The sequence below is a fragment of the Myodes glareolus genome, chromosome 14 (assembly GCF_982192425.1).
Source record: "Myodes glareolus chromosome 14, mMyoGla1.1, whole genome shotgun sequence".
Taxonomy (NCBI): Eukaryota; Metazoa; Chordata; class Mammalia; order Rodentia; family Cricetidae; genus Myodes; species Myodes glareolus.
Window position 1 is genome coordinate 71,060,029 of NC_142039.1, and position 24,668 is coordinate 71,084,696.

At 47.9% G+C, this 24,668-nt stretch overlaps 2 protein-coding genes across 4 annotated transcripts; both read left to right on the forward strand.

Moving 5' to 3' along the window:
* The first annotated feature begins 6,742 nt into the window (after window positions 1-6,742).
* Tmed9 (transmembrane p24 trafficking protein 9) lies at window positions 6,743-11,765 on the forward strand. The gene is made up of 5 exons (XM_048447739.3): window positions 6,743-6,952; window positions 7,108-7,208; window positions 8,239-8,364; window positions 8,964-9,110; window positions 10,285-11,765. The coding sequence occupies exons 1-5, from the start codon at window positions 6,769-6,771 to the stop codon at window positions 10,432-10,434; spliced, it is 708 nt and encodes a 235-aa protein (XP_048303696.1). The 5' UTR covers window positions 6,743-6,768; the 3' UTR covers window positions 10,435-11,765.
* A 1,533-nt stretch (window positions 11,766-13,298) lies between these two features.
* B4galt7 (beta-1,4-galactosyltransferase 7) lies at window positions 13,299-22,642 on the forward strand. Of its 3 annotated transcripts, XM_085699600.2 has the most exons (7): window positions 13,319-13,447; window positions 15,033-15,194; window positions 17,918-18,280; window positions 19,522-19,747; window positions 20,640-20,723; window positions 20,992-21,096; window positions 21,757-22,642. In XM_085699600.2, the coding sequence occupies exons 1-7, from the start codon at window positions 13,398-13,400 to the stop codon at window positions 21,910-21,912; spliced, it is 1,146 nt and encodes a 381-aa protein (XP_085555726.2). In that variant the 5' UTR covers window positions 13,319-13,397; the 3' UTR covers window positions 21,913-22,642. The 3 variants fall into 3 exon arrangements, with proteins under 3 accessions (XP_048303694.3, XP_085555727.2, XP_085555726.2); XM_048447737.3 differs by lacking the exon at window positions 15,033-15,194 and having other exon boundaries at window positions 13,299-13,447; XM_085699601.2 differs by lacking the exon at window positions 20,640-20,723 and having other exon boundaries at window positions 13,317-13,447.
* Window positions 22,643-24,668: the final 2,026 nt, after the last annotated feature.

Below are 24,668 nucleotides of genomic sequence, written 5' to 3' on the forward strand. Positions count from 1 at the left end.
ATACTGTGAGATTGACTGTTGTTCATCCTAGGGCACTGTAAGCTTCAAGATTTTGAGGTTTTTTTTTCCCTAAGTGCCTATCCTTTTAGATCACCTAGCCTACCTGCCTTCCTTCCTTTTTTTCCTTCCTTTCTCTTAACATTTAAAGACGACTAGTAAACTGAGCAGTGATGGCTCATGCCTTTAATCTCAGCACTTGGGAGGCAGAGGCAGATAGATCTTTAAGTTCAAGGCCAGCATAGCCTACAGAGCAAATTTCAGGACAACCAAACTGATACACAGAGAAACCCTATCTCAAAACAAACAAACAAACAAATAAATACAACTAGTAAAATAGGCACAGCATTCAGTATATTAACCTTATAGTGTATTTTTCAGTAGCGTTAAATACATCCATGTTTGTGCAATGCATTTCCAGAACTCTTGCCATCTCACACTTAAACCCTGGGAGCATCTTCCCTGCTTCTCTGAGCCGTAACAGTCAGTATGCCATTTTCTGTCGCTATGAACTTGACTGCTACATATATTTTGCATATATTATATACGAATATGCAAATGTATATGAATATGCAAATAGTATGTTATATGCATATAGTATATGTACTTTTGTGAATAGGGGTTTTTTTTGGTGTTTCAAGACAGAATTTTGTAGATAATTCTCCTGTCCAAACCTCCTGCTTCCAAATAACTGGTGCAGAGGCTTAAATTAATATTAAATTAAATATTATATTAAATATTAATATTAGAAGTAATATTAATATTACTTGTAAATGCTTGGCTGATAGCTCGGGCTTGTTACTAGTTAACTCTTACATTTAAATTAACCCATATTTCTTATTTATGCTTCATCACATGGCTCATGGTTTATTACCTCATTTTCTACACATCCTGCTTCCTTGGTGACCGACTGGCATCTTCCCCTATTCTACCCTTCTTCATCCCAGTATTCTCAGTTTGATTGTCCCACCTAACTTTATCCTGCCTTGCTATAAGTCAATCAGCTTCCTTATTAACCAGTGAGAGTAATGCATATTCACAGCATGCAGGATTATTTTACAGCAGGGTTTCTCTGTGTGTATTTCTAACTCTCCTGGAACTTGCTCTGTAGATCAGGCTGGCCTCAGACTCACAGGGATCCACCTGCCTCTGCCTCCTGCGTGCTGGGGTTAAAGTCATGTGCCACCATAACCCATCGTCATTTCTCTCTTTTACTCAGCACTGTGTCCTCAGGGTTCACCCACATTGCAGCATGTGCCCACAAAGCTTCCTTTGATATTCTTTTAATATTACATCATACATAGAATTTATCTTGTGTTTAGATTTTCTTTAAAATATTATTTTCTTTAAAACTTTAAATGCTTATTTTCTTTAAAACTGTGCTTTGCAGATGCACTGACCCACAGCCAAGCTCTGGGCTGAGCTCCTGGAGTCCAGCTGAAGAGAGAGAGGAGGGATCATCTGAGCAATGGGGGTCAAGAGCATGATGGGGAAAACCACAGAGACAGCTGACCTGAGCTAGCGGGAGCTCACAGACTGTGGACTGACAGCTGGGGAACCTGCTTGAGACCAAATGAGGCCCCTGACTGTGGGTGACAGCTGTGTGGCTTGATCTGTTGTGAGGGCTTAGCAGTGGCATGAGGACCTACCCCGGGTGCATGAACTGGCTTTTTGGAGCCTAATCCCTGTGGCGAGATGCCTTGCTCAGCCTTGATGTGGTAGGGGCTTCGTCTTTCCATATGTTCTTGACTTGCCAAGGAAGGTTTTACCCACTCTGAGGAGTGGATGGGGAGTGGAAAGGGGGGAGGTGGGGGCAGAAAAGGGAAGGGAAGGGAATTGGGGTTTGTATGTAAGATGAAAAGTAAATTTTTTAAATAAAAAATATGAAAAAATGTGTTTTGGTTGGGTGCTGGTGCCATCTGCCTTTAATTCCAGCACTTGGGAGGCAGAGGCAGGTAGATCTCTGTGAGTTCAAGACCAGCCTGGTCTACAAAGCGAGTTCTAGGAGAACCAAGTGTACACAAAGGAGGAACTGTCTCAAAAAATACTTGTTTCACTTTTCACATTTTAGACTTCTTTCCAATCATCTTCACTAACCGCCAGTTTTTATTTTCTGGTTTCTTGAAGTCAATTTTTTAAAGCTTTGTTTCAGCTATGATGCACACTGAAACCTGTGAACACATCACCCAGCATTAAGATTAAAAGAACTTGAGCGAGCCTGAACTTGAGTCCAGTTGTTTTCTTCAATCATTTAATCTAAGTCACAGTCTGTACATAAGAAACTCCTAAGTCCTTGCTGTGTGACATTTCCTTGTTCCTATTTTCTCCCCTATGCAGCTCCTGCTTTATCAGGGTGGGGGCAACACTATAGACTTATTTTTAATATATGTATATTATGTATACCTTTACCTGTAATAATTTCCCCACTAAACTAACCTCTATCATAATCCCTTACTACATTGTCAAAAATCCTTAATCATCAAAATTCTATCATTGTATAAAATCATTACTTCAGTTAAACAGTATTGCATAAGAGGAAATCGTCTTCATAATAACCTACAGGTGGGCTGGAGAGATGGCTCAGCAGTTAAGAGCATTGCCTGCTCTTCCAAAGGTCCTGAGTTCAATTCCCAGCAACCACATGGTGGCTCACAAACATCTGTAATGAAGTCTGGTGTCCTCTTCTGGCCTACAGGCATACACACAGACAGAATATTGTATACATAATAAATAAATAAATAAATATTTAAAAAAAATAATAACCTACAGGTAAAAATCCCCAGTTGCTGGGGAAGCTTTGTTAACCAATTATCTTTAAGAGGTGGGACCAAGTTTGGGTGTGGCTTTCTGGGACCCGGTTCTCTCTCTCTCTCTCTCTCTCTCTCTCTCTCTCTCTCTCTTTCTCTCTCTCTCTCTCTGGTTCCCTCGCAGCACAGCTGAGCTTGAACTTCTCATTTCTATTTCTTGAGTTTTTCCCTTATAATAAATATATAATTGCTTTATATCTTTTAGCTAACCTGGTTATTTCCCGAATCGAGCTAACTTCTACACCCAGTAGAACGGGATATTTCCATGAAATAATCACACTACATTAAAGGCAGTGGGGATCCCCCACCCCCATTCACACCATACCAGATACCAAAGAAAAATGGCAGCAGCAGACATGTAAAGGCACAGCAGTAGCAAGAAGCATTCTGGAGCCAAAGCCCTCGGAGCCTTGGCTATTTGGGACTCACTCATCGGTGCCTTGCATTCTGTTGGACCGGTCTCCTGAAGCTCAATTGCCACCTGCTGCTCCTCTGACTTGGCCACCGGCATTTATTGATTGTTACACAGTTGTTTTCTGAGTAAACAAGTTCCTCATATGTCCCTGATCTGTAGGAAAGCAGCACACCCCCCCACTCTAGTCTTTATCATGTACTGTTTGCAGTACCCAGTAACCCAAGAGCTTCAGGTGTGCCAGAAGTCATGCAAAGACCGTGAAGCTCCCTAGAAAACAACTCTATAAATCACAGAAAACAATCGCAGGTTTCCACCAAGATTTCTTCAAGTTTAAAGTCTAGAAAACGACAATTCTGTTCTAATGTTTATCTTTGATACAGTGACGCTGCTAGATTCCTACAACACTTACTTCTACTTTTACATCTCTGGGAGCAAATACCTAGCAAAGCAACTTAATGAAAGACAAGCTTATTTTGGGTCTCAGCTCCATAGAATATGGTCCATCGGGACAAGGAAGGCGTGGCAATTGGGGCATCTCAATCAAAGAAGCTGGAGTGTGAGCAGATCAGGAAGTAAAAAACTTGGGTTGTGACCTAGAGCAAAGATACCCCCACCCCTCCGCAAGCATTGCTTTCAAGGCCTCCTGTTGGAATGACTTCTGCTAGGCAATCATCACCAAAGTGCCACAACTTTCACAGATTGTGCCACCAGGTGGAAGCCAAAAGTGTCCAAACAAAAGCTTGTGAGCAACATTTCAGATGCAAACTGAAGCAAGCCATGCAGATTGGTTCACTATGGCGGCGCTATTGTAAAGCCACTATGATGATGGCACATTTACATTCCAAAGCCTACTTCCAATTCTTTTATTTATTTGTGAGACAAGGCCTCACTGTGTAGCCTTAGATGGCCTGGAACTTAACTGCACAGACCGGGCTGGCCACAGGTTCACAGAGATGCACCTGTCTCTGCCTCCCGAGTGCTGGGATTAAAAACTGGGATTAAAAACGTGCACCACCACTGTCCGGTGATCCAGTCTTATATAATACAAACTTCATCGTCTATTCCAACTACATTCCTGCCACCTTCCCCCACCCTCAAGAATCACCCATAACTGCAGCTTTTGGATCTCTAGATACGAGATTTCTTCCTCTATGCATGAGGCCCTGGCCCCTGGTGACCCCTTGGTGCCTCGGCCCAACTTACCTCCCCCACGTTCCCATGGTCCTTCTGAAGCTTCCTTGACCTCCCCAATCTCATTGTCTAAATAGTTCTTGCCCTCCCATAACTGGGGGATTTAACCATGTTTTGGTACTTGGCTGAACCCTGCCTCTCTTATCAATGTCACACTGTAGTGATATTTCTTTTGTATTTTAATAAATAATGCTTGCCTGAAGATCAAAGAGTGAAGCAGCCACACTGGTCAGCCATACAGACCAGGCAGTGGTGGCACACACCTTAATCCCAATAGCCACACTAGCTGGCCATAGAGACTGAGCAGTGGTGGCACACACCTTTAATCCCAGTAGCCAGACTAGCTGGCCATAGAGACTGAGCAGTGGTGGCACACACTTTTAATCCCGGTAGCCACACTAGCTGGCCATAGAGACTGAGCAGTGGTGGTACACACCTTTAATCCCAGCAAGAGAGGAACAGAAGTCAAGAGGAGATAGCCACATTCTGAGGGTTCATGGAGGCAGGATTGCTATTTCTGTCTGAGGTAGAGTAAGAGCCAGTGGCTGGCTGCTTTGCTTCTCTGATCTTCAGGTCGAACCCCAATATCCGTCTCTGGGTTTTTATTATTTGTGCTGCATCTCACCCTTCCTATATCTACAGTTCTTTTGCACACACATCCTGAACATAGGTCCCTCCACGTTTGGGTTCAGATCATAAGCTTGCTCCCATCCCTACCATTTTAGCTCCTGTCTGGGACGGTTGCCAAACAATCTGTATAGGACAGCCCCTTCCCTGCTGAATTTCTTACTACATTAGCACAAAGAAGCCTAAACAACTTTTGCCTCACTGGATTTTTCTGGGTATCTAAGGTAGGGCTGAGAAAACAATCCCGAAGGACAATCAGCAGCTGTACTCACACTGCTGTCCCTAGAGAGGCAGCTGCTACTGCTGGGGCCAAAGGACAGGAAGCCTGGGGGATGTGTTTGACAGACTGGGTGGTAATGGAACTGAGCTCCTATGCAGCCTGGCCCTGTTGCAGCTGCTGGTTCTCACGGATTATAGTGGAAATTGTTTGAGGCCCACAGCTTGTACAAGTACTTCATCTGGAAGCTCTCCAGGGGCACAGTGGACCTGCGTCTCTTGCCATCCTGTAGGTCCTGTACCGCAGAGGTTTGAAGGGGAATCAGATCTAGCTTTTCTGCTGTTTTTCCCCATCGGCCTTACTATAGTGCCCTCTGGATCTCCTGCTCCGTGGGATCTCTCTACACTATCAGCCTGTTCAGGAAATTTTCCATTCACTCTTGTCTGAGTTACAATGTGGGGCCCCTCTTTTTGCTTTGTGGGTTTCCCTGCTTTCCTTATCTCTGTCAACCTCAGGCCTAGAGAGGGATGTGTATCCTTCATGACTCCTTCAAGAATGAATGGTGTTAATTCAATCTCAGCACTAGGGAGGCAGAGGCAGACAGACATATCTCTAGTAGTTGAAGGCCTGCTTGGTCTACACATCAAGTTCCAGGCCAGCAAGGATTACATAAGAGAGACTTTGACAGGAAAAAAAAAAAAACAAGCTACAGTGCAACAAAGTATAAAAGTATTGGGCAATAAACACAAGACAGACAGAAACAAATAACAAATGCCAGCTATAAATCTAATCAATACTTGAATTATGTGAGTGGTATAAACTCTACAATTAAAAGGTAGAGATTGGCAGAATGACTTTTTAGAGGCATGATTTAATTACGTTGCCCATAAGAGGTTCATTTTTTATACAAGGACATAAATAAATTAGAAAGATACTAATGGAAAAGTATAGACCATGCACATAGTAAGCAAGAGAGCAGGATGGCCGAACACAGTGTTTCATGCTTATATCCCAGCACTTGGGAGGCAGACAAGCAGAACGCTACAGATTTGAGGCCAGAGGGGTTTGCATTGTAAATTCTAGGTTAGGGAGACCTACACAGCAAGACCCTGTCTCAAAACAAACAAAAGTAAAGAGAGATGGGGAGAGGGAGAGAGGGTGGGGAAAGCGGAAAGTCGTAATACTACTGGACAAAACAAGTTCGAATCTTGCCTCTGCTTATATTCGTTCTGCGATCTCAAAAACCTGCTTCGGTTTCACAATATATCAAAAATCTGACAACCATTGTCAATCAATGCGCTATTTAGCGGAATCAAAGGAAAGCCTATCATTTTGGAAATCGCACTGGCGTCCCGTAGAAACCGGCCCCAATCAGGTACTGCCGCGCGGAGGCGTGGAGTATCTAGGGACTTGTAGTCCAGGCGGTAGAACTCGCAGTCCCGGCAGGCACCGCGGCGGCCTCCGCTGAGCTACGTGGCTCGCCCATCTGCGCCTGCGCAGGCAGGTGGGGCAAGATGGCTACCGAGCTAGGCACGCGGGTTGTTGGGACCCCACCCGGACTCTCTCTGGGAAGAGGGATGCGGGCCTTCCTGCTGCTGTTGTGGTTCGCAGCCCGTGGAGACGCGCTGTATTTCCACATTGGGGAGACAGAGAAGAAGTGCTTTATTGAGGAAATTCCGGACGAAACCATGGTCATCGGTGCGGGGGCGAAGGGGAGCGTTTGGGACAAGTCAGTGGTCTTGGGGCTGGGGAATGCGAACTGTCCGCGGTAGCTGGCCTGGCTCTGCCCTGTCGGGGGCCAACCCCGCGCCTCATCGAGCTCCTCTCATCTTCCCTTTTCCTCCTGTCTGCAGGAAATTACCGGACGCAGCTGTATGACAAACAGCGGGAGGAGTACCAGCCTGCCACCCCTGGGCTTGGCATGTTCGTGGAGGTAAAAGACCCGGAGGACAAGGTAAGCTGGCCCTTACCCTCGTCGAGCAAGCTTCGGTACTTCTTTTTGTTAGTTTCCGTATCTGTTCGAGTGAGGTAGATAAGTTGGTGATGTGGAAAGATGCCGAGTTTTCTCTACGAGCTTGGGCCGCGCGCGGTTGCTGGACAGGTAGCTGTTTTCAAGTTCTCAGTTTTCGACTGCAGGATTCCTCCAAGTCATTTACTGGCCTTGAACCACTAACCTACCTTGTGAAGTGGAAGTTCGCTTCTCTTATACTAGTGACAAGTGGATTAATTGTAGTGATGGATATCAAAAAGTTGCTAATGCTAAAACTGTTAAGACCAGAACTCCGTAAAACAAAAGTACTTTCCAAAAAGGATTACCTTTTAATTTTGACAAATAATTTTTTAAAAAATGAAAAACAAAGTAGTTTTGTTGTCACCATTAGAATAGTTGTAGTAGTCACTTATCATCACCGTTCATCAAGGGCCTGGAGAGTTGGCTCAGTGACATTTAAGAGCACTTGCTGTTCTTGCACAGGACCTGAGTTCAGTTCGTAGCACCCACATCATGGCTCACACCCACTCATAGGCATGTGCGTGGAGCATATATATATATACACATACATACATGTAGGTAAAATACATTAAAAAAAAATTGGGACAAGGTGGGCGTGGTGGAGCATGCCTTTAATCCCTGCCTCCAGGAGACAAAGGCGGGCAGACCATCTATTTCTGCACCAGCAAAGGAGACATAATGAGATTCTGTCTGTACAACAGCAATAGGAACAGTGAAGTGACACGGGAAGAGCTAAAAAGGAGTAGAGTCAAGTCCTTCCCAGCAGCAGTTGCTGGCTAGCCTGATGTCAGACCCTTCAACCCTGCTGACAACTGCTGCTGAGGAACTTTGGCTCTTTTGGTGTTGTGACATCATTTGTGGTACTTAGAAGAGCCTTTATCATGGTTTTGTTTTGTTTTGTTTTGTTTTTGTTTTTTTTTTTCCCCCAGCCTCCCTACAGCATCACTAACTGAACCTCCTCCCCTGTTTCCAGGTCATCCTGGCCCGGCAGTATGGCTCTGAGGGCAGGTTCACCTTCACCTCCCATACCCCTGGTGAGCACCAGATCTGTCTTCACTCAAATTCTACCAAGTTCTCTCTCTTTGCTGGAGGCATGCTGGTAAGTGGATCCTTATGGGATTAAAGTTCAGTACAGCTTGGTCAAGGGATCAAGACAGGGACTTTTGGTACTATAAGTGGTGGGGTGAGTATTGGGTTTTGTGTCTTTTAAAGCCATTGGATTTCCAGTGCACATACAGGACAATAGTGACTGGTCAATTTGTATAGTTGTTCCTTAGGATCCTAATATTGTATTTTAATACAATGCATACATATCCTGCTGTATACTTTATCATCTCTAGATTACTTGTAATTCCTAATGAAATTTTTGTGATATCTATGTATCTGTTTATCTATCTCATATTGAATTTAGAGAACGACCAGAAAAGTCTCCATACTTGGTACAAATAGATGTATTTTTAAAGTATGTGGTTTTCTTTTTTGACGGACTTCTGATCTGCAGAAGCCACATTTACAGAGAACAAATTGTGCGAGCTTTAGTCAGAGCATGCGCCCTAACATGTATGCCCGCAGCTCCAAGTGGGGTCTCAGTATGTGAGATGATTAAAAAATGAAGGAAAGTAGAGGGATCAGCTGCCAGTCGGGCATTCAAAGGCAGCAGGACTGCCTGACTCCCTTATCTCGCTTTTCCATCCCCAGAGAGTTCACCTTGATATCCAAGTAGGTGAGCATGCGAACGACTATGCAGAAATTGCTGCCAAAGACAAGCTGAGCGAGCTGCAGCTTAGAGTGCGACAGCTGGTGGAGCAAGTGGAGCAGATCCAGAAGGAGCAGAACTACCAGCGGGTGAGTGCTTGGCGGGGCGGGGCCAGCTGCTCAGGGGCTGCTGCCAGCTCAGCCATCGAATCCCAGGGGACTTACCTGTGGCAGAGTGCAGGTCTGAAAGGTGGGTGGCTGTTACAGAATCCATCTTGTAGTTGAGCCACACTAAATCACAGTCACACACAGAAGAACAGCCTGGCAATTAATACCAGCACCTTGGGTGCTGTTTTAAAGGTCCTAGGTGCTGCCAGAACCAAGAGCCTCTAAATTATTTGTGAGTAGGTACCAGACAGGTACCTTGAATGAATCTGTCACCTTAAGGAGTTGTGGGACCATGACCCATCTAAACAAGGAAAACTATAGTGGCTGCCAGGGCCTCCTTACAGAAAATGCAAACCTGAGTTTCTAGCGCCCCACTCCGCCCCCTAGAGCTAAAGGTATGGAGGTTTTGTTTGTTTTGAGTTTTCAAGATTGGATTTCTCTGTGTAGCCCTGGCTGTCCTGGAACTCACTCTGTAGACCAGGCTGTTTTCGAGTTCACAGAGATCCACCTGCCTCTGCCTCCCAAGTACTGGGATTCAAGGTGTGTGCCACACTACCTGGCAAATTTTCCTGATTTTTAAATGTTGACAAAATGCTGTATGGTGACAGGCATGGTAGCACACACCTTTAACCTCAGCATTCTAGAGGCAGAAGTTGAATCAATTGCAGTTTGAGGCCAGCCTGGGCTGTATAATAAGTTCCAGGCCAGTCAGGGATATATAGTGAGACCACATCTTGACAAAAAATAATACAAGCAAAAACAACAACAACAGCAACAAAACTGTTGTGTAAACCAAACAAAACATATCAAGCCCACCAGTTGGCAGTCTGAATATATGACACATATGATCTTGAAGGAGCAGATTGAGAGACCTGAACAGAAGTCCACACTGAGCACTCCAGGACACCTCTGTCCCTTGGGGTTGTCACCACCACCTTACTTCTTCTCTAGGTGTCAGGAAGGGTCAAGTGAGGACTGTACCTGACAGATGGACAGACAGACTTAGGAGAAATGCATTAGTCTGCTGGCAGTCACCTGACTGTTGATGCTGAAGGTAGTCCCTGCAGAATGGGTGGCCCTGGGACATCCTTGCAAGCTGGGAACTCAGTGGTTCTAGCAGTCCTGGACTAAGACTTACTATTCGTTTACCCAACAGTGGCGGGAGGAGCGCTTCCGACAAACCAGCGAGAGCACCAACCAGCGAGTGTTGTGGTGGTCCATCCTGCAAACGCTCATCCTTGTGGCCATTGGTGTCTGGCAGATGCGGCACCTCAAGAGTTTTTTTGAAGCCAAGAAGTTGGTGTAGCTGTCCCAAGCCTTGCAAGCAATCTTTCTTCCAGGCTCTTGGGAAGGACCTCCTGGAACCAGCTCCTCTGTGGGAGGACTGTTTTTCAGCCATAGATGTTCTGGAGGGAGAGGGACTGCAAGCATGCCCTCACTGCTCAGGCTCCAGCCGAGGACAGTACTTGGCTGACTAATGCTGAGCGGGGGTGGGGGGGCGGGACAAGCCTTCCCCACCTCCACCTCTGGACCTTTTGCAGTAATCACTCAGGAGCTGGTGATGCCCTTGGTGTCTTAGATTCTCAGTGTTACTGATCAGGGATGTGGGGCTGCTTTCTGGGGTAGGATTGGGAGGGAGTGGGTGGGCCAGCAAGCAGATTTTCCTTCTGTCTTCCTTTGTTACATGGGATTTTGAGCAGGTCAGTGTGCATCAGTGCTTATTATTCCAGGATCTTTGCTTCCCTTTCCTTTGGCGTAGACCAGCCTGCTGATGTTGGTTTAAGGGTGGGGTAGAGGGGTTGCAATGCAGGAAAAGGGCCCAGAGGTTGACTTGGGTGTCTTACAGTTTTCTTTTCTGGGGTTTGAGCAACTGGCAATAAGCCAAGCAGAGACTTTGGTGCTGGTTGGAGATGGAGCCTGCACTTAGTTACTGAGTTTATTTTCAATGAGTTCGGGTTTGTTACATTTGTTTCCCAATTTAAAAAAAAAAAAAAAGAGGAAAAAATTGTCCTGTGTACAGTTAACTCTCAGCGGGTATGACATGGACTTGCTGGGTGGTGGTGGCGCACACCTTTTGAATTCAAGGCAACTTCATCTACAGAGTGAGTTCCAGTACACAGAGAAATCCCGTCTTGAAAATGAAAAAATTAGGGGCTGAGGAGATGGCTCAGAGGTTAAGAGCACTGGCTGCTCTTCCAGAAGTCCTGAGTTCAATTCCCAGCAACCACGTGGTAGCTCATAACCATTTGTAATAAGATCTGGCGCCCTCTTCTGGCTTGCAGGCAGAATACTATACGTAATAAATAAATCTTTAAAAAAAAAGAAAATGAAAAAATTAAAAATAAATAAAAAAGAGAGAGAGAGAGTAACCTCTTGCAGTGGACACAGGACTTCACATTCCAGGGTCACTCTCCACCTGTGAACGTCATGCTTTCTATCCCTTGCATGTTTTCTTGTAGCAGGCATATAGTAATGAGTTTGTCAAAACCATTAACAAATTGTGGGGTTACTGGTATTTTTCTCTCAGTTTTTGAAAGGAAGACCCAGAAGTACATTCTTACCATAATCATATCAAGGATGTTCAATGTCAATGTGATATATGACTGAATGCTGTGATATAAAATAGGTTCATTTGGATTTTATGTAAAATTTAATTTCATGAGCTACTGAGATCGCATGGCCTTGTATCACTGCTCCTCCTACCTAACTGGTCTCCACAGGAAGTCAGCCCCGCTTTCAAGGTCGGCCACATCAAGAGCTGAATGCTGAGTTTGTGGGGTAGGATGCACAGAGCCACAGGGTGGGCAAGGGTTGTGTTGCTTGTGTCAGGGCCTAAGAGGGGAAAGAGTTAAAGACAACTGACTTCTCACCAATAGTGGAGATCTATCCTGAAGCAATGTGCTTGAGATTGTAGATGGTGGGTGGGAAAAGATTTTGCAGACAAGCCACCTGATTAGCCTGTGCCTCAATTCTCTCTTCACAATGGAAACAGCGCCTGTTCATAAGGACTGAATAAAAGGGTACAGTAGTAAAGAATTAAGAACAATGACTGCCGGCTGGGCGGTGGTGGCACAGGCCTTTAATCCCAGCAGGGAGGCAGAGATAGGCAGATGAGGCCAGCCTGGTCTACAAGAGCCGGTTCCAGGACAACAGGCTCCAAAGCTACAGAGAAAGCCTATCTCGAAAAACAAAACAAAAATTAATGACTGCCACAATGTAGGACTTAATAGATAATTATTAGAATATTAAATTTTGCTTGAAGAGCAGAGGTCAAGTCCAGTAACTGTCTCTCTTTTCCAGGCGAAAGCTGGCAATGGGTAGAGGTGATGGAGTGGATATATTCACACAAAGACTGGGCAGATAGGGAGCTCGGTGTCCTGTTCATTGTTTCAGTTCTCATTAAATACAGGACAAAGCATTTATATAGTGGTGACTGTGTCAGGCACTGCACCAAATCGGTTTACATTTTCTACAATGACCATACAGAATGAGAACAGTTTGGGCTGGAGAGAGAGAGGTGGCTCAGTGGTTAAGAGTACTGACTGCTCTTCAGACATCGTGAGTTCAATTCCCAGCATCCTCAGGGCAGCTCACAACCATCTCCTAATGAGATCTGGGGCCCTCTTGGCCTGCAGGGACACATGCAGGCAGAACACTGTATACATATACATTAATCTTTTTTTTTTAATGGACAATTTATATCCCCAAGTGGTGAAACAGTTCCAGAAAAGTTGACTTGCCTCAGAACATAGTTGAGTTGTCAGAGAGGGCTTGAATCGCAATCAGTCAGTCTTCAGCGCTCAGCTCCTAACTGTTTGGTGAGTCTACCGAACCCAGCTCTGAATCCTAAACTGGATCTCCTGGTGCTCCAAGTTTATGTGCTGACAGGAATGCTGCGATGCTGCCAGCTTTCCCTGGGGAAAAGAAGGAAGATACTCCTTATCCCAGAAGTGCTGATCTGGAGGTGCACGTCTAGTTCCAGCTGTGCCCACCTCCTTTGGGGACCTTTGACCTGGATGAGGGGAGAGCGCTGCCTTTTTATAATGACATCTAGCGGGTCCCTGCCTACAGTAAGAAGCTGAGACCAGCCGCGTGTTTCTCCTGGCAGCAGAACCTTCAGGCAGCGGCGCTGGGGTGCAGCCGGTCCGGCCGGAGGGACGGACCCGACGGACCAGGGGGCGGGGCGGAGGCGGAGACGCCGCGTAGGTCGGGCAGGCCGGGCGGCCGGGCTGGGAGCAAGAGGTCCATGTCCAGCCGTGTCTCCCCAAGATGTTGCCCTCCCGGAGGAAAGCGGCGCAGCTGCCCTGGGAGGACGGCAGGTGAGCGGTGGCGACCAGTCGGAGCCGCGTCTTCTTGGGTGCCATTCTTTTCCTGAACGCCGATAGAATCCAGGAGCCTGATGCGGTCGCGTCTGCAGTTCTGGGGGTCACCCTGAGGGTCTGCGGTTCTTGGGGAGGGCGTCATTGGCATTTTGGCATTGACTGCATGGCTCTCTTTCTCTGCCAGCTTCTATTCCGCACGTGTGTCCCTCGGTTCCTGTGTCTCGGTTCCTCTCTCTGTGTCTTTCTTTCTGCCTTGATCTCTCTTTGTGTTTGTTCCTCTATCTAGTCCCTTTCTCCCATGTGGTGTGTGTGTGTGTGTGTGTGTGTGTGTGTGTGTGTGTGTGTGTGTGTGTGTGTGTGTGTTTCTCTCATTGCTTCGTCTGTTTTCCTGCGGCACGCTGGTTCCGTTCACGTCTTACAGAGGATCTCTCTATGTTGTTGCACCGAGGGTCTTTATTTCTTTTCTGTCTGCCCCACCACATCCTTGTGACTTCAGATCCTACCTCCTTCCTTCGTGCTTCTTCATATTTTGCGGTTGGCCCGGAAGATCACACCAGACAGAAGCTTCCTATGTTCTCTGCGTGGTTGGTTCGCCATTGCCTGGCTTATACTAGACACACCCATTAGTCCCGTTTCCTGTGCTGTTGTACTTGCCTGGGTTCAGCCTCTAGTGTTAGGTGGGGAATCTGACCCGGCCTGATGAGTTTAAGATATTTCTCCCTGAAGCAGAATAGGGGAGGTGATTTCCCTGCTTAGATTTATAGGGACAATATACTCCAGGCTTGAAATATGCTCCCCTCCCCCATCCTTCTTCACCAAAGCATACCTTAGTGGATATTCATTTAATGAGTGACACGTTTAGTAGGTATTATAAGATTTGAACTTAGTGGACACATTTTCTTTTTAGATTTGATGTTAAAATGTGACAGTAACATGGTGGCCAGAAACAGACCACTTAGTTTTTCTGACCTCAGTTTTCCATCTCTGAAATGAGGAATCACATTATCTACTTGGAAGGGCTCCTTGAAGTTTAATGAAGATCATATATGGAGGAAATAGAGGAGAATTTCCATCTTAAGATTCGTTTCTTTTATTGTGTTCTTAGAAAAATAGATTGATGTCCATTCTGTGCTTTTGACACAGTGGCAAAGATCCATGCAACAAGTATAAAGTACTGTAGTAAATGGGTACTAGCTATTGAACAAGCCTGCTTGGGTTTGACGCACCTTTAATTAGCCCTAGGCTTTGATTGATAAAGGAGACCAACCCTTTTTTAAAGTGTCCCTCCGAACCTGGATGTGCGAGCACCTGGGACTGCAGTTCTGGAGACTGCCACCAGGTGGCACCAACAATATCTTCTCAATGTTCACTATCATCAGCTTTATTGATAGACTTGGGACCCTTAGTGGATTTGGCCTTTGGAGCACAGAGTGAGAGTGCCCTTGGGCACTGCGATCCTCATAGAAAGGGCAAGTTGGATTGAAGAAACATCCCGAGCAAGTGCATGGAGTGTCCGGTCCCTGCCATACTCCTGGATAACTGCTTATTATTAAGAATGGCCATTGCTTATTCTCCCCCGAAGGAGGTCTGGTACCCATTGTCCCTCATCCAAGTCTCAGCCCTGCTCCCAGAAAGAGCTCAGAGTGCAAGAAAGACTCTGTAAAGGTTCCAGGCTTGTCAGACCTTTTGCAGGTCTGGACTCTACTGCTCCACAGTGGAAACCATCACCACAAGATGATGGGGGGTAAGTCAGAAAGCCCGTGAGGGCTGTCCTACTGGGCAACCTCGCAGCTGCATGTGGGAGCTGGGCCTGGCTTTAGGGCTGCTGGCTTCCAGATTTGCACTTGTGTCTTTAGAGAGAAGGTAGGCGTGGGCATGGCTCCAGTGTGTGACTTAAAGCATGCTTGAAGTGCCTCAACCCTTCCTTAACTCTCACTCCCTGACTGGGCCTGAGCCATAGAGAAGAATACGACACATACTGAAAGTAGGCTCATGCAGCTCACCACACATCAGCGATGTAAAGAAGGAAGTGCCAGGTACCCTAAGAACACAAAGCAGGGAACTTGGGAATGTGGCGGGGGCAGTGACGGCCATGACATGGATCTTTGGCCTTGAAAGATTGCTAGGGAACCAATACACAGTTAAAATAAGGGGGCGTCAAGTAGGAGAAGCAGGTGGGGTGAGGAAGGACTGGAGCAGGAAGGAACGTGGTAAGTGGAAAGGGCCCTGGTTGCTCAGGGTGAGCGGGAATGCTTGCGAGAAAATGGAGAGGTGACAAAAGTCACAGGCACTTTGTCAGAGGAGTCTGACTGCCAGACAAGGACCTTTACCTTGTAAACAGAGGCTGGACAGCTGTAAGATTGAAAGTGAAGAACAGGGCAAGGACCAGGAGTCAAGATGATTGCAGGAGAATTTAGGAGGTAGAGTCCAAGATCAGACAACCAGGCAGGTGGTGGTGGCACACGCTTTTAATCCAAGCACTCAGGAAACAGAGACAGACAGACAAATCTCTGTGATTCTGAGGCCAGCCTGGGCTACAGAGTGAGTTCTAGGACAGCCAGGGCTACACAGAAAAACCTTGTCTCAAAAAAACCAACCCCGCCCCCCCCCAAAAAAGACCTGATGATCAATTCCTGACTCTTAACCTCTGAAACATCTCTCCAGCAAAGATTTATTTGTTTATTATGTTCCATTTCCTGACTCTTAGAGGTTATAAAGTAGATTTCTTTACTGGTCACTTGGGCAGGAAGGCAGGAGCAACTGTAGAGGAAGCTTCCTTCTTAGATTTCTAGAGCCATTCCTGGTATCCTCAGGAACTTTCAGAGAAGGCAAAGGTGAATTCTACGGTTTCTTTTTTTGCTTCTTTGTTTTGTCGGTTTTTGAGACAGTGTCACTATGTAGCCTGGTTTGACCTTGAACTGGAAATGCACCATGGCCACCACGCAGGGCTTTTTACCTGTTTGGTTGTGATTGTTAAACTGAAGGGCAGTTTCCCAGCATCTCCCAGTATCTGAGATATTCAGCTGTTTGTCCAGTTTCTGACATGTAGGATAGAGATGCTGAACACAGCCCTGTCCTCTATCTTTATCTCCCATCCTATTGGTTACCCAGTGGTCTGCCACTATCCCTTTGTACCTTTTGTCGGGCAGTTTTGAGCTTCTTAGACTAAATGTTGGCCATTTTGCCTGGGGCTTATGTCAGCACACACGCCTTTTGGGGGGCTTTCTGGGTACCTTAGCAGCATGACAAAATAACATTTCTGCTGGGGTGAATTTTCTGGGGAATGAGTTTGGAGTTTGGAAATCAGTGGATTGAATCTTTCTATATTGGAACCCCTGCCATTGGCCGAGGATCTCAAGACACTGCCCTAGGGAGAACACATAGGCACGGTGAGTGCGTCCTTTCTCCTGAGCACTCTGACTGGAGTCCTCAGAGTGTGAGAAGTCATGGGAAAACTAGGGTAACTGTAAGTGGTCTGAGAGTGTCCCAGGTGGGGGGTGCAGGTGTTGGAGCCTGATCCCACAAAGTCAGCTAGGTTGGGGGAACGTTAAGTCTAAGGAAATGTCAAATGAAAGAAACGGAGACAGAAAACACAGCATTGAATTGGGAGGTCTGTTTGGTCATGTCAAAATAGTCAAACAGGGCTGGAGAGATGACTCAGAGGTTAAGAGCACTGACTGCTCTTCCTGAAGTCCTGAGTTCAATTCCCAACAACCACATGGTGGCTCACACCCATCTATAATGAGATCTGGTGCCCTCTTCTGGCCTGCAGACATACACACAGACAGAATACTGTACACATAATAAATAAAAAATCTTAAAAAAAACCCAACAGTCAAACAGCCCAGAATTTATTTCAGAACTTGCTTATATGTAAAAGCAGAAGAAAGCACAGCACAGTCAGTCAGACAGTATCTAACCACGAGATTCCTGGCCTTGAGTGAGCAGCCTCCTAACTCACATGTGCTTGCTGCTCTGAAGCAGCCTCGCTTTCTATCTTGATGTTCCTGAGGTTTGGCAGCAGCAGTAGTCTTTCTGCTAGATAGAGTGTTCTTTTTCACGGGCAGAATGCTCTTTCCCATGGGCTAACTCAGAAGTTTCTCACAATCCTCAAGGTTACTAGAAAAAGCAGAGCAGGCAAGCTTGACCTCAAATGACTTATAAGTCAGAACTGACTCCAGATGGAAACTGAGTTGCACATGGCTTACCACAGGACGGTAGCACAGGCTAGACCTACAGAGGTAAATGGTCTGAAAATGTTCCAGGGATAGCACAGGCTGGGCTTACAGAGGTGAATGGGCTGATCATAATTGGTAGTAGCATGAGCAAAAACATTAAACATTGCTTCTGCACTAAACAGGTATTGAGGGAAGGCCAGTCATTTGGCTTTAGAGAAGGAGGCCAGAGAAAGGGCCTTGGAAGGATCTTAGCTGGCCTGTCCTCCTGACCTTCCTGCTCTTATCCTAGGGCCAGGCTGCTTCCTGGAGGCCTCCGGCGGAAGTGCTCCATCTTCCACCTCTTCATTGCCTTTCTCCTGTTGGTCTTCTTCTCCCTTCTCTGGTTGCAGCTCAGCTGCTCTGGAGACATGGCCCAGGTGACCAGGGGACAAGGGCAGGAGACCTCAGGCCCACCTCGGGCTTGTCCTCCAGAGCCGCCCCCCGAGCACTGGGAAGAGGATGCATCTTGGGGACCGCACCGCTTGGCAGTGCTGGTACCCTTCCGGGAACGCTTTGAGGAGCTCCTGGTCTTTGTGCCCCACATGCACCGCTTCCTAAGCAAGAAGAAGATCCAGCACCACATCTATGTGCTCAACCAGGTGGATCATTTCAGGTGAGGACCGGTCCCTGAGCAGCGCCGCTGGTTCCAGTGCCTCTCCTTGCCCATGGCTTAGTGCTTGTTCCTGTTGTTCAGTGGGCTCAGGCCTGTGAGGGGCTACTGGGAGGAAGGGCCCGATGGTGGGAGGAGATAGGCCCCTTCCCCTGGGTATATGGGAGCCTTTAGGGTGGGCCCCGATCTGATGTCTTCTCCAGGAAGATCACTGTATGTAGAATTGTTGTATAAGGCCACAGAAGGGTCAATAACGCAGAGTCCCTGGAGCAGCTCTTTCCTCAGTCCCTTCCATCCCCACTCACCTTCCAGCAAGCCCTGTCCCAGCCCTCTTTGCTCCTCAAGGTCAGTGCTCTAGTCACAGGGCCTCTTCTACAGAGTCTGCTCTTCTCTTTTGGTGATTCATGTCATCATGTGAGCACATAAATGCACAGAGATAATGCTCCCAACTGGCAGTGGGGATGCAAGAAGCTTGCCACCAAGCCTGATGAATCCACGTGGTGGTAGGGGAGGTCTGACTCTCACAAGATGTCCTTTGACCTCCACCACTCTGACTTGCATAGATACTCAATTAATGTTTTAAAAGGAGGGATCCAGGAATGGCGTTATACTCCTTTAATCCTGGCACTGGGGAGTCAGAGAATGGTGGGTCTTTGGGAGTTTAAAGCTAGCTACATATCCAGTTCCAGGACAGCCAGGGCTGCACAGTGAGACCCTATCTTTAAAGGAGGGAGGGAGGGAGAGAGAGAGAGAGAGAGGGAGAGAGAGAGAGGGAGAGAGAGAGAGAGAAGAAAAAGAAGGGAAAAGGGCTTCTGAAACCCCCCATTGCTATCACCCCACTTCTTTATTCCTTTCCCTTTCTTCAAGGGTCTCTCTTGTCTCTCAAGACAGGATTTCTCAGCCGGGCGGTGGTTGTGCACATCTTTAATCCCAGGACTCAGGAGGCAGAGAGTGCCCACCTCCCGTTTCCGTTCCCTTCCACCCTGTTTAACTTGCTTCTTCCTATCCGAAGGCCTTGAGAGCAGGGATTTGTTTCCCGATGCTATTGCTTCCATTGTGGGTTTGAACAGTTGCGGGTATTTACTAGGTGTTCCATAAACACCTGTGCAGCAAGCAGAAGGGACAGTGCCCCTATCGTGATGTCAGTGTTGGGTGGTGACAGAAACTCTCATGCACAGTAAGGGCTAGAGCTAGGTCGATGAACAAGTTGGCTTCCTTTTCCTGGCATCATTTATCTTGTGTAGGTTCAATCGGGCGGCACTCATCAACGTGGGCTTCCTGGAGAGCAGCAACAGCACAGACTACATCGCCATGCACGACGTGGATCTGCTCCCTCTCAATGAGGAGCTGGATTATAGCTTCCCAGAGGCCGGGCCCTTCCACGTGGCCTCCCCAGAGCTCCACCCTCTCTACCACTACAAGACCTATGTGGGCGGCATCCTGCTGCTCTCCAAGCAGCACTACCAGCTGGTGAGGCCCAGCCCTACCTGCTCTACTCATTTGCTGGGGACCTTCCACCCTGGGTCTAGGCAGTTGGGGTGGAACAGCCTTCCTGGGGCCTAGCAGATCGAGTCTTGCCTGAGCCTGACAGGGAACTCAGAGACATGAGGGAGGACAGGAGCGAGCACATTAGCCAGGGAGAGCTCTGCTGTGACCGCAGAAGCCCCTGCACCTGCTGGCCACAGAGAGCTGGTGGTATGATGACTGCAGACTCTCCCTCAGCAGTGTCACCTGGCCCTCCTTTCTCTTTACACGCCACTACTTTACATGTCTCTCATGTCAGAAGGCTGTGTCGCCACGGCCTGTGAAATGTGGCCTGGCTGGTGGGAGATGAAGCCCCTCCTCCTCAGAAGTCTAGACAGGAGTCCCAAACTAAAGCATACTGGTTCTCGATGGGACCCAGGGACACTCAGGTGAGAAGATTGGAGTGACTGTTCTCTGTCCTCCATGGCTGCAGTCCCTGAGCAGATGCTAATCAGGGTTGTCCCTCAGACACACGGGAAAGAACTGGGCAGAGCCACTTCAGGAGAATGATTCTGAGAGGAAGACAGAAGCCATAGCAGTTGGCATTTTTTGCCCCCTGAAGGGAGCTGGCCCTCGAGATATTTATCACATACAAGTTCAAGGCCCTGTCAGGAGTGGGGAGGGCCTAAGATGTGCTGACCATTTTGTTCAGCCTCGCGTCCCCATCGCAGAGTAAAGGGACTGGTCAGTGCCCTGTATCACTCGGAACAGTCAGGGCAGGAAGAAGAAGGGGGAACCTGGCTGGCTGGGCTCAGGCTTGATTCTCCTGAGCAGTAAGAGACTAAAGTGCACCCTGGGAGGAGGGGCATGTGACAGACACTGCCTGTCTTTGTGTCAGTGCAATGGGATGTCCAACCGCTTCTGGGGCTGGGGCCGAGAGGATGATGAATTCTACCGGCGCATCACGGGAGCTGGCCTCCAGGTAAGGCTCCTCCCACACTGCCTGGCCCTGGGCTACATGGCTGTCCCGAGGGTCCCTTTCCTTGCTGCATCTTGGGGTTTGCATTTGGTTGCCCTGGTTCTGATCCTTGCTTTCATGCTGACTTGCAGGGCTCTCTGCCGGACTCCTGTCCTGCGGGATGGCAGTAAGAGCCCTGCTGTGACAGCCAGTGGGATCCCAGAGAAGTTAGTGGTAAGGGCCAAGATGACAAGAGAGGCAGCCTGACCCCTACTTCTTTTGTTTTCCTTAGCTTTTCCGCCCCTCAGGAATCACAACTGGGTACCAGACATTTCGCCACTTGCATGACCCAGCCTGGCGGAAGAGGGACCAGAAACGCATTGCGGCTCAGAAACAGGTGCTGGCCAGTCTCCTCGTTGTGGGGGCATGGGTAGGAGCTAGTAGGCCTTATCATTTCATCAAGCTCCCCTTTGACCCAAACGGTGCCATCCTTCCACTGATGGGCATTCTCTGTGGGCACCTTGCCCTGCTTGGTGGCTGCTGTGTGCATCTGGGCCCTGTGGATCACCCTAGACCTGATCTATATAGGTTAGGTGGGAAGGGTTAACTAAAGGTGCAGCCTTCTATAGGTTGGGTTGGGAACGGTTAACTAAAGGTGCAGCCTCCTATAGGCTGGGGTGGGAAGGGTTAACTAATGGTGCAGCCTCCTATAGACTGGGTGGGAGGGGTTAACTAAAGGTGCCAACCTCCTATAGGCTGGGGTGGGAAGGGTTAATTAAAGGTGCAGCCTCCTATAGACTGGGTGGGAGGGGTTAACTAAAGGTGCCAGCCTCCTATAGGCTGGGTGGGAAGGGTTAACTAAAGGTGCCAGCCTCCTATAGGCTGGGGTGGGAAGGGTTAACTATAGGTGCCAGCCTAGAAAAGTCTGAATTTTCCTTACTGATGGGTGCAGGCTTGGACAAGATGGCAGCTTTGGGCTCTTCTCTTTTAATGGAGATGGGTGAACAGTTGGCACCATGAAGCCTGAGTTCATGTTCTTTCCTTCTCTTCTTCCCAGGAACAATTCAAGGTGGACCGGGAGGGTGGTCTGAACACTGTGAAGTACCGGGTGGATTCCCGCACAGAGCTGTCTGTAGGAGGAGCCCCTTGCACTGTTCTCAACATCATGTTGGATTGTGACAAGGCAGCAACCCCATGGTGCATATTTGGCTGAACTGGCTGAACAGTAAGGAAGCCTATGCTTCCAGACCTCAGTGCTGCTCAAGCTCAGGAAACCGCAGGCCTTAGGCCCAGCTCGAGAGGATGCAGAGTGACCTGACGGACTAGCCAGCCAGCCCGGTATCTACAGCCACCTCGGCCAGCTCCCTCCATGGCTGCAGCCACCTGGCCCCAACCAGACTCAAGACAGGACACAAGGAGTTCCTGGGATGCTGCTGGAAAATCGGCCGGAGAGGTTGGAGGTGTGGCTTGACAGGGATTCTCCGCCCAGCCTTCCTGCCCACCCTGCTCTTCCTGCCCGCCTACGCTGAGGCCTGAGGCTAAGAAAGATGGCTGGAGCTGTTCTAGCCCTTCCGTTACTTTGGAAGAACAGTCTCACGCAGATGTAGTCAGAGGCGGGGCCAGTGTGTATGGCAGCTGCTTTTAGGAGGCTTAGGACTTCAGAAGGCAGAATGTAGCCCGAGCAAAGGAGCAGCTAATACTAGCTTTAGCTGGTTGTCACCCCTGAAGAAATGGGCTTGGGGGTGGACCATTTGTGCCACCAGATCTCACTTTTCAAAAGAAACTAGAATGCTGGATTCTTATGCAGAATTTTATGATTTTTAAATGGTAGCAGCTAACTAAAACTTTCAAAAGATATGACAGGCCAAACAAAATGTTTTGTGGACCTCTGGTTTGTCACCTTTGTTGACAAGACGGGGTGCAAAAGATGACACTGCAAAGTTTTTTCGGCCCGATAAGCCTTTCTGCCGACGCAATAATCCAGATCAGACCAAATCAAACCAAATTAGAAAAAGCTCAGGTTTACTGTTTACTGAGCGCTCCTGGGTGGCCCTCCAGGAGGGGTAAGGAGAACTGGAAAGACCACACGTTCATTCTGGGTCGAGGAAGGGTTTTAACTAGCCTGTGGGCGTGGTCTTGACCCTCTCTGGGGAGGGGTCACCATTTGGCGGGCTTTCTCTGAGGTGGAGTCTGGATTGTGGCAACTCAAAGGGGAGGGGCTTGGAATGGAATTTTCCACCAAACGTTCCAAAATGGATGCCAGGGTGCTGGGTGAAGCTTCCAACCAAACACCCCAGACTCCTTGGATAAAGGGGTGCTAGGGAGCTGAGGTGACGCTTCCAACCAGACAGACACCTCTCACACACGGGCAGAGAGGTTACTGGGGCAGGGGTGAAGGTGGCAGGTATAGGTGGGGAGAGAAGCCAAAGGCACAGGTTCCTACACTTCCTTCCCGGCTCACGAGCTCACTTTACCCTGGGATGGCAAGCCACTTCTGTCTGCTTGCTGCTTCATCCTGCCTTCCTGGGAAGAAATGTGACTGGGGAGGCAGGAGTGCCAACCCTGCCTGGGGGTGGACAGGACAGCCCGGAGGGCACTGTGTTCCTGAGGTGGGGGAAACTGAGGCGACACTGCAGAATCCCTAGAGCATTCTGGCTGGAATGAAGGATGTATTTGAGGTAGAGCGTGGGACTGGGGAGTGGTCTGGGAGAAAACCTAGTGTTAATCCCACCAGGAGAGAACGAGACCACTACCAAGATTTTTTGAGCCAAATTTGAGGCCAGCTTTACTAAATGCTGGCCAGATACTTGGGATTTGCAGAGTATTTCACAGGATTACATTTTTTGCTTATAAAGACAAACCCTGAAAGGCTATGAACTCCCACCTTCGTCCAGTCACTGGTAAGCACACATCCTGTGCAGTTGGGGCAACCAAGTTTGTTTACTGAAGAGATAATGCGTGGCTTGGCTTGTTGTCTATGTGAACAGTTTTCCAGGAAGTAATCTGTCCTTGGACAAGTGGGGCTTGCAGGTTAGAGGCATTTCTGTTTTCGAAATCTCTCTCTTTTTTTTTTTAAGATTATTTATTTATTTATTATGTATATAACATTCTGCCTCCAGGTATGCCCACACGTCAGAAGAGGGCACCAGATCTCATTACAGATGGTTGTGAGCCACCATGTGGTTGCTGGGAATTGAACTCATGACCTCTGGAAGAGCAGTCAGTGCTATTAACCACTGAGCCATCTCTCCAGTCCCCTCGAAATCTCTTTTTTTTTTGTCAAGTGTCAATTTTTTATGTATCTATTATTTTTCCCTCGAAATCTCTTAAGCGCAGTAATTTAGACTTAAAACAAAATGTTAGCTCTCACACCCAGCACCAGCAGAGGAGGAAATGAGTGGTTCCGCGATGCAGTGTGCCTCACCCTGGGAGCAGGAGCTAGGCAGGCATCTGGTGCAGTTAAGGTGGTTGGTTTAACATTGGGACACCCAAAGGGCTGTGGAAAGAAGGGGCTGCATTCCAGCTGAGAAGGTAGAATCCACAGCTTTGGTTCAAAGACTTGGGATGGTTTCGGGCCTGCTATGTGCAGTTAGGAAGACTGCTTGTGTACTGCACAACCTGATTTCAGGCTGTGTGTGGCGGGGGGGTAATGTGAAGCTTCAGGTTCCAAAGTCTAATTTGGGGTCATTGTGATTCTAAATTGAGGCTGCCAGGAACTGAGTTTTACCCACAGCAGTGAGACACCTGCCTGGTTTATAGTACAGGCTGTGGGGACAGAGAGGTATGGTCTTCTCAGCTTGTGTTTATGTGACCTGGGTAATGACTCACGCCCCTTGGGGATGTGACAGCAAAGCCCTCAGTTCTGCATCTGCCTGGCATGTAGAAGAAACTGAAAAGGTGAGGGTCCTATCTATCTGTACTGGGATTGTGGAACCCATGGAAGAAAGGCCAAGATGATGCTCTCTCTGC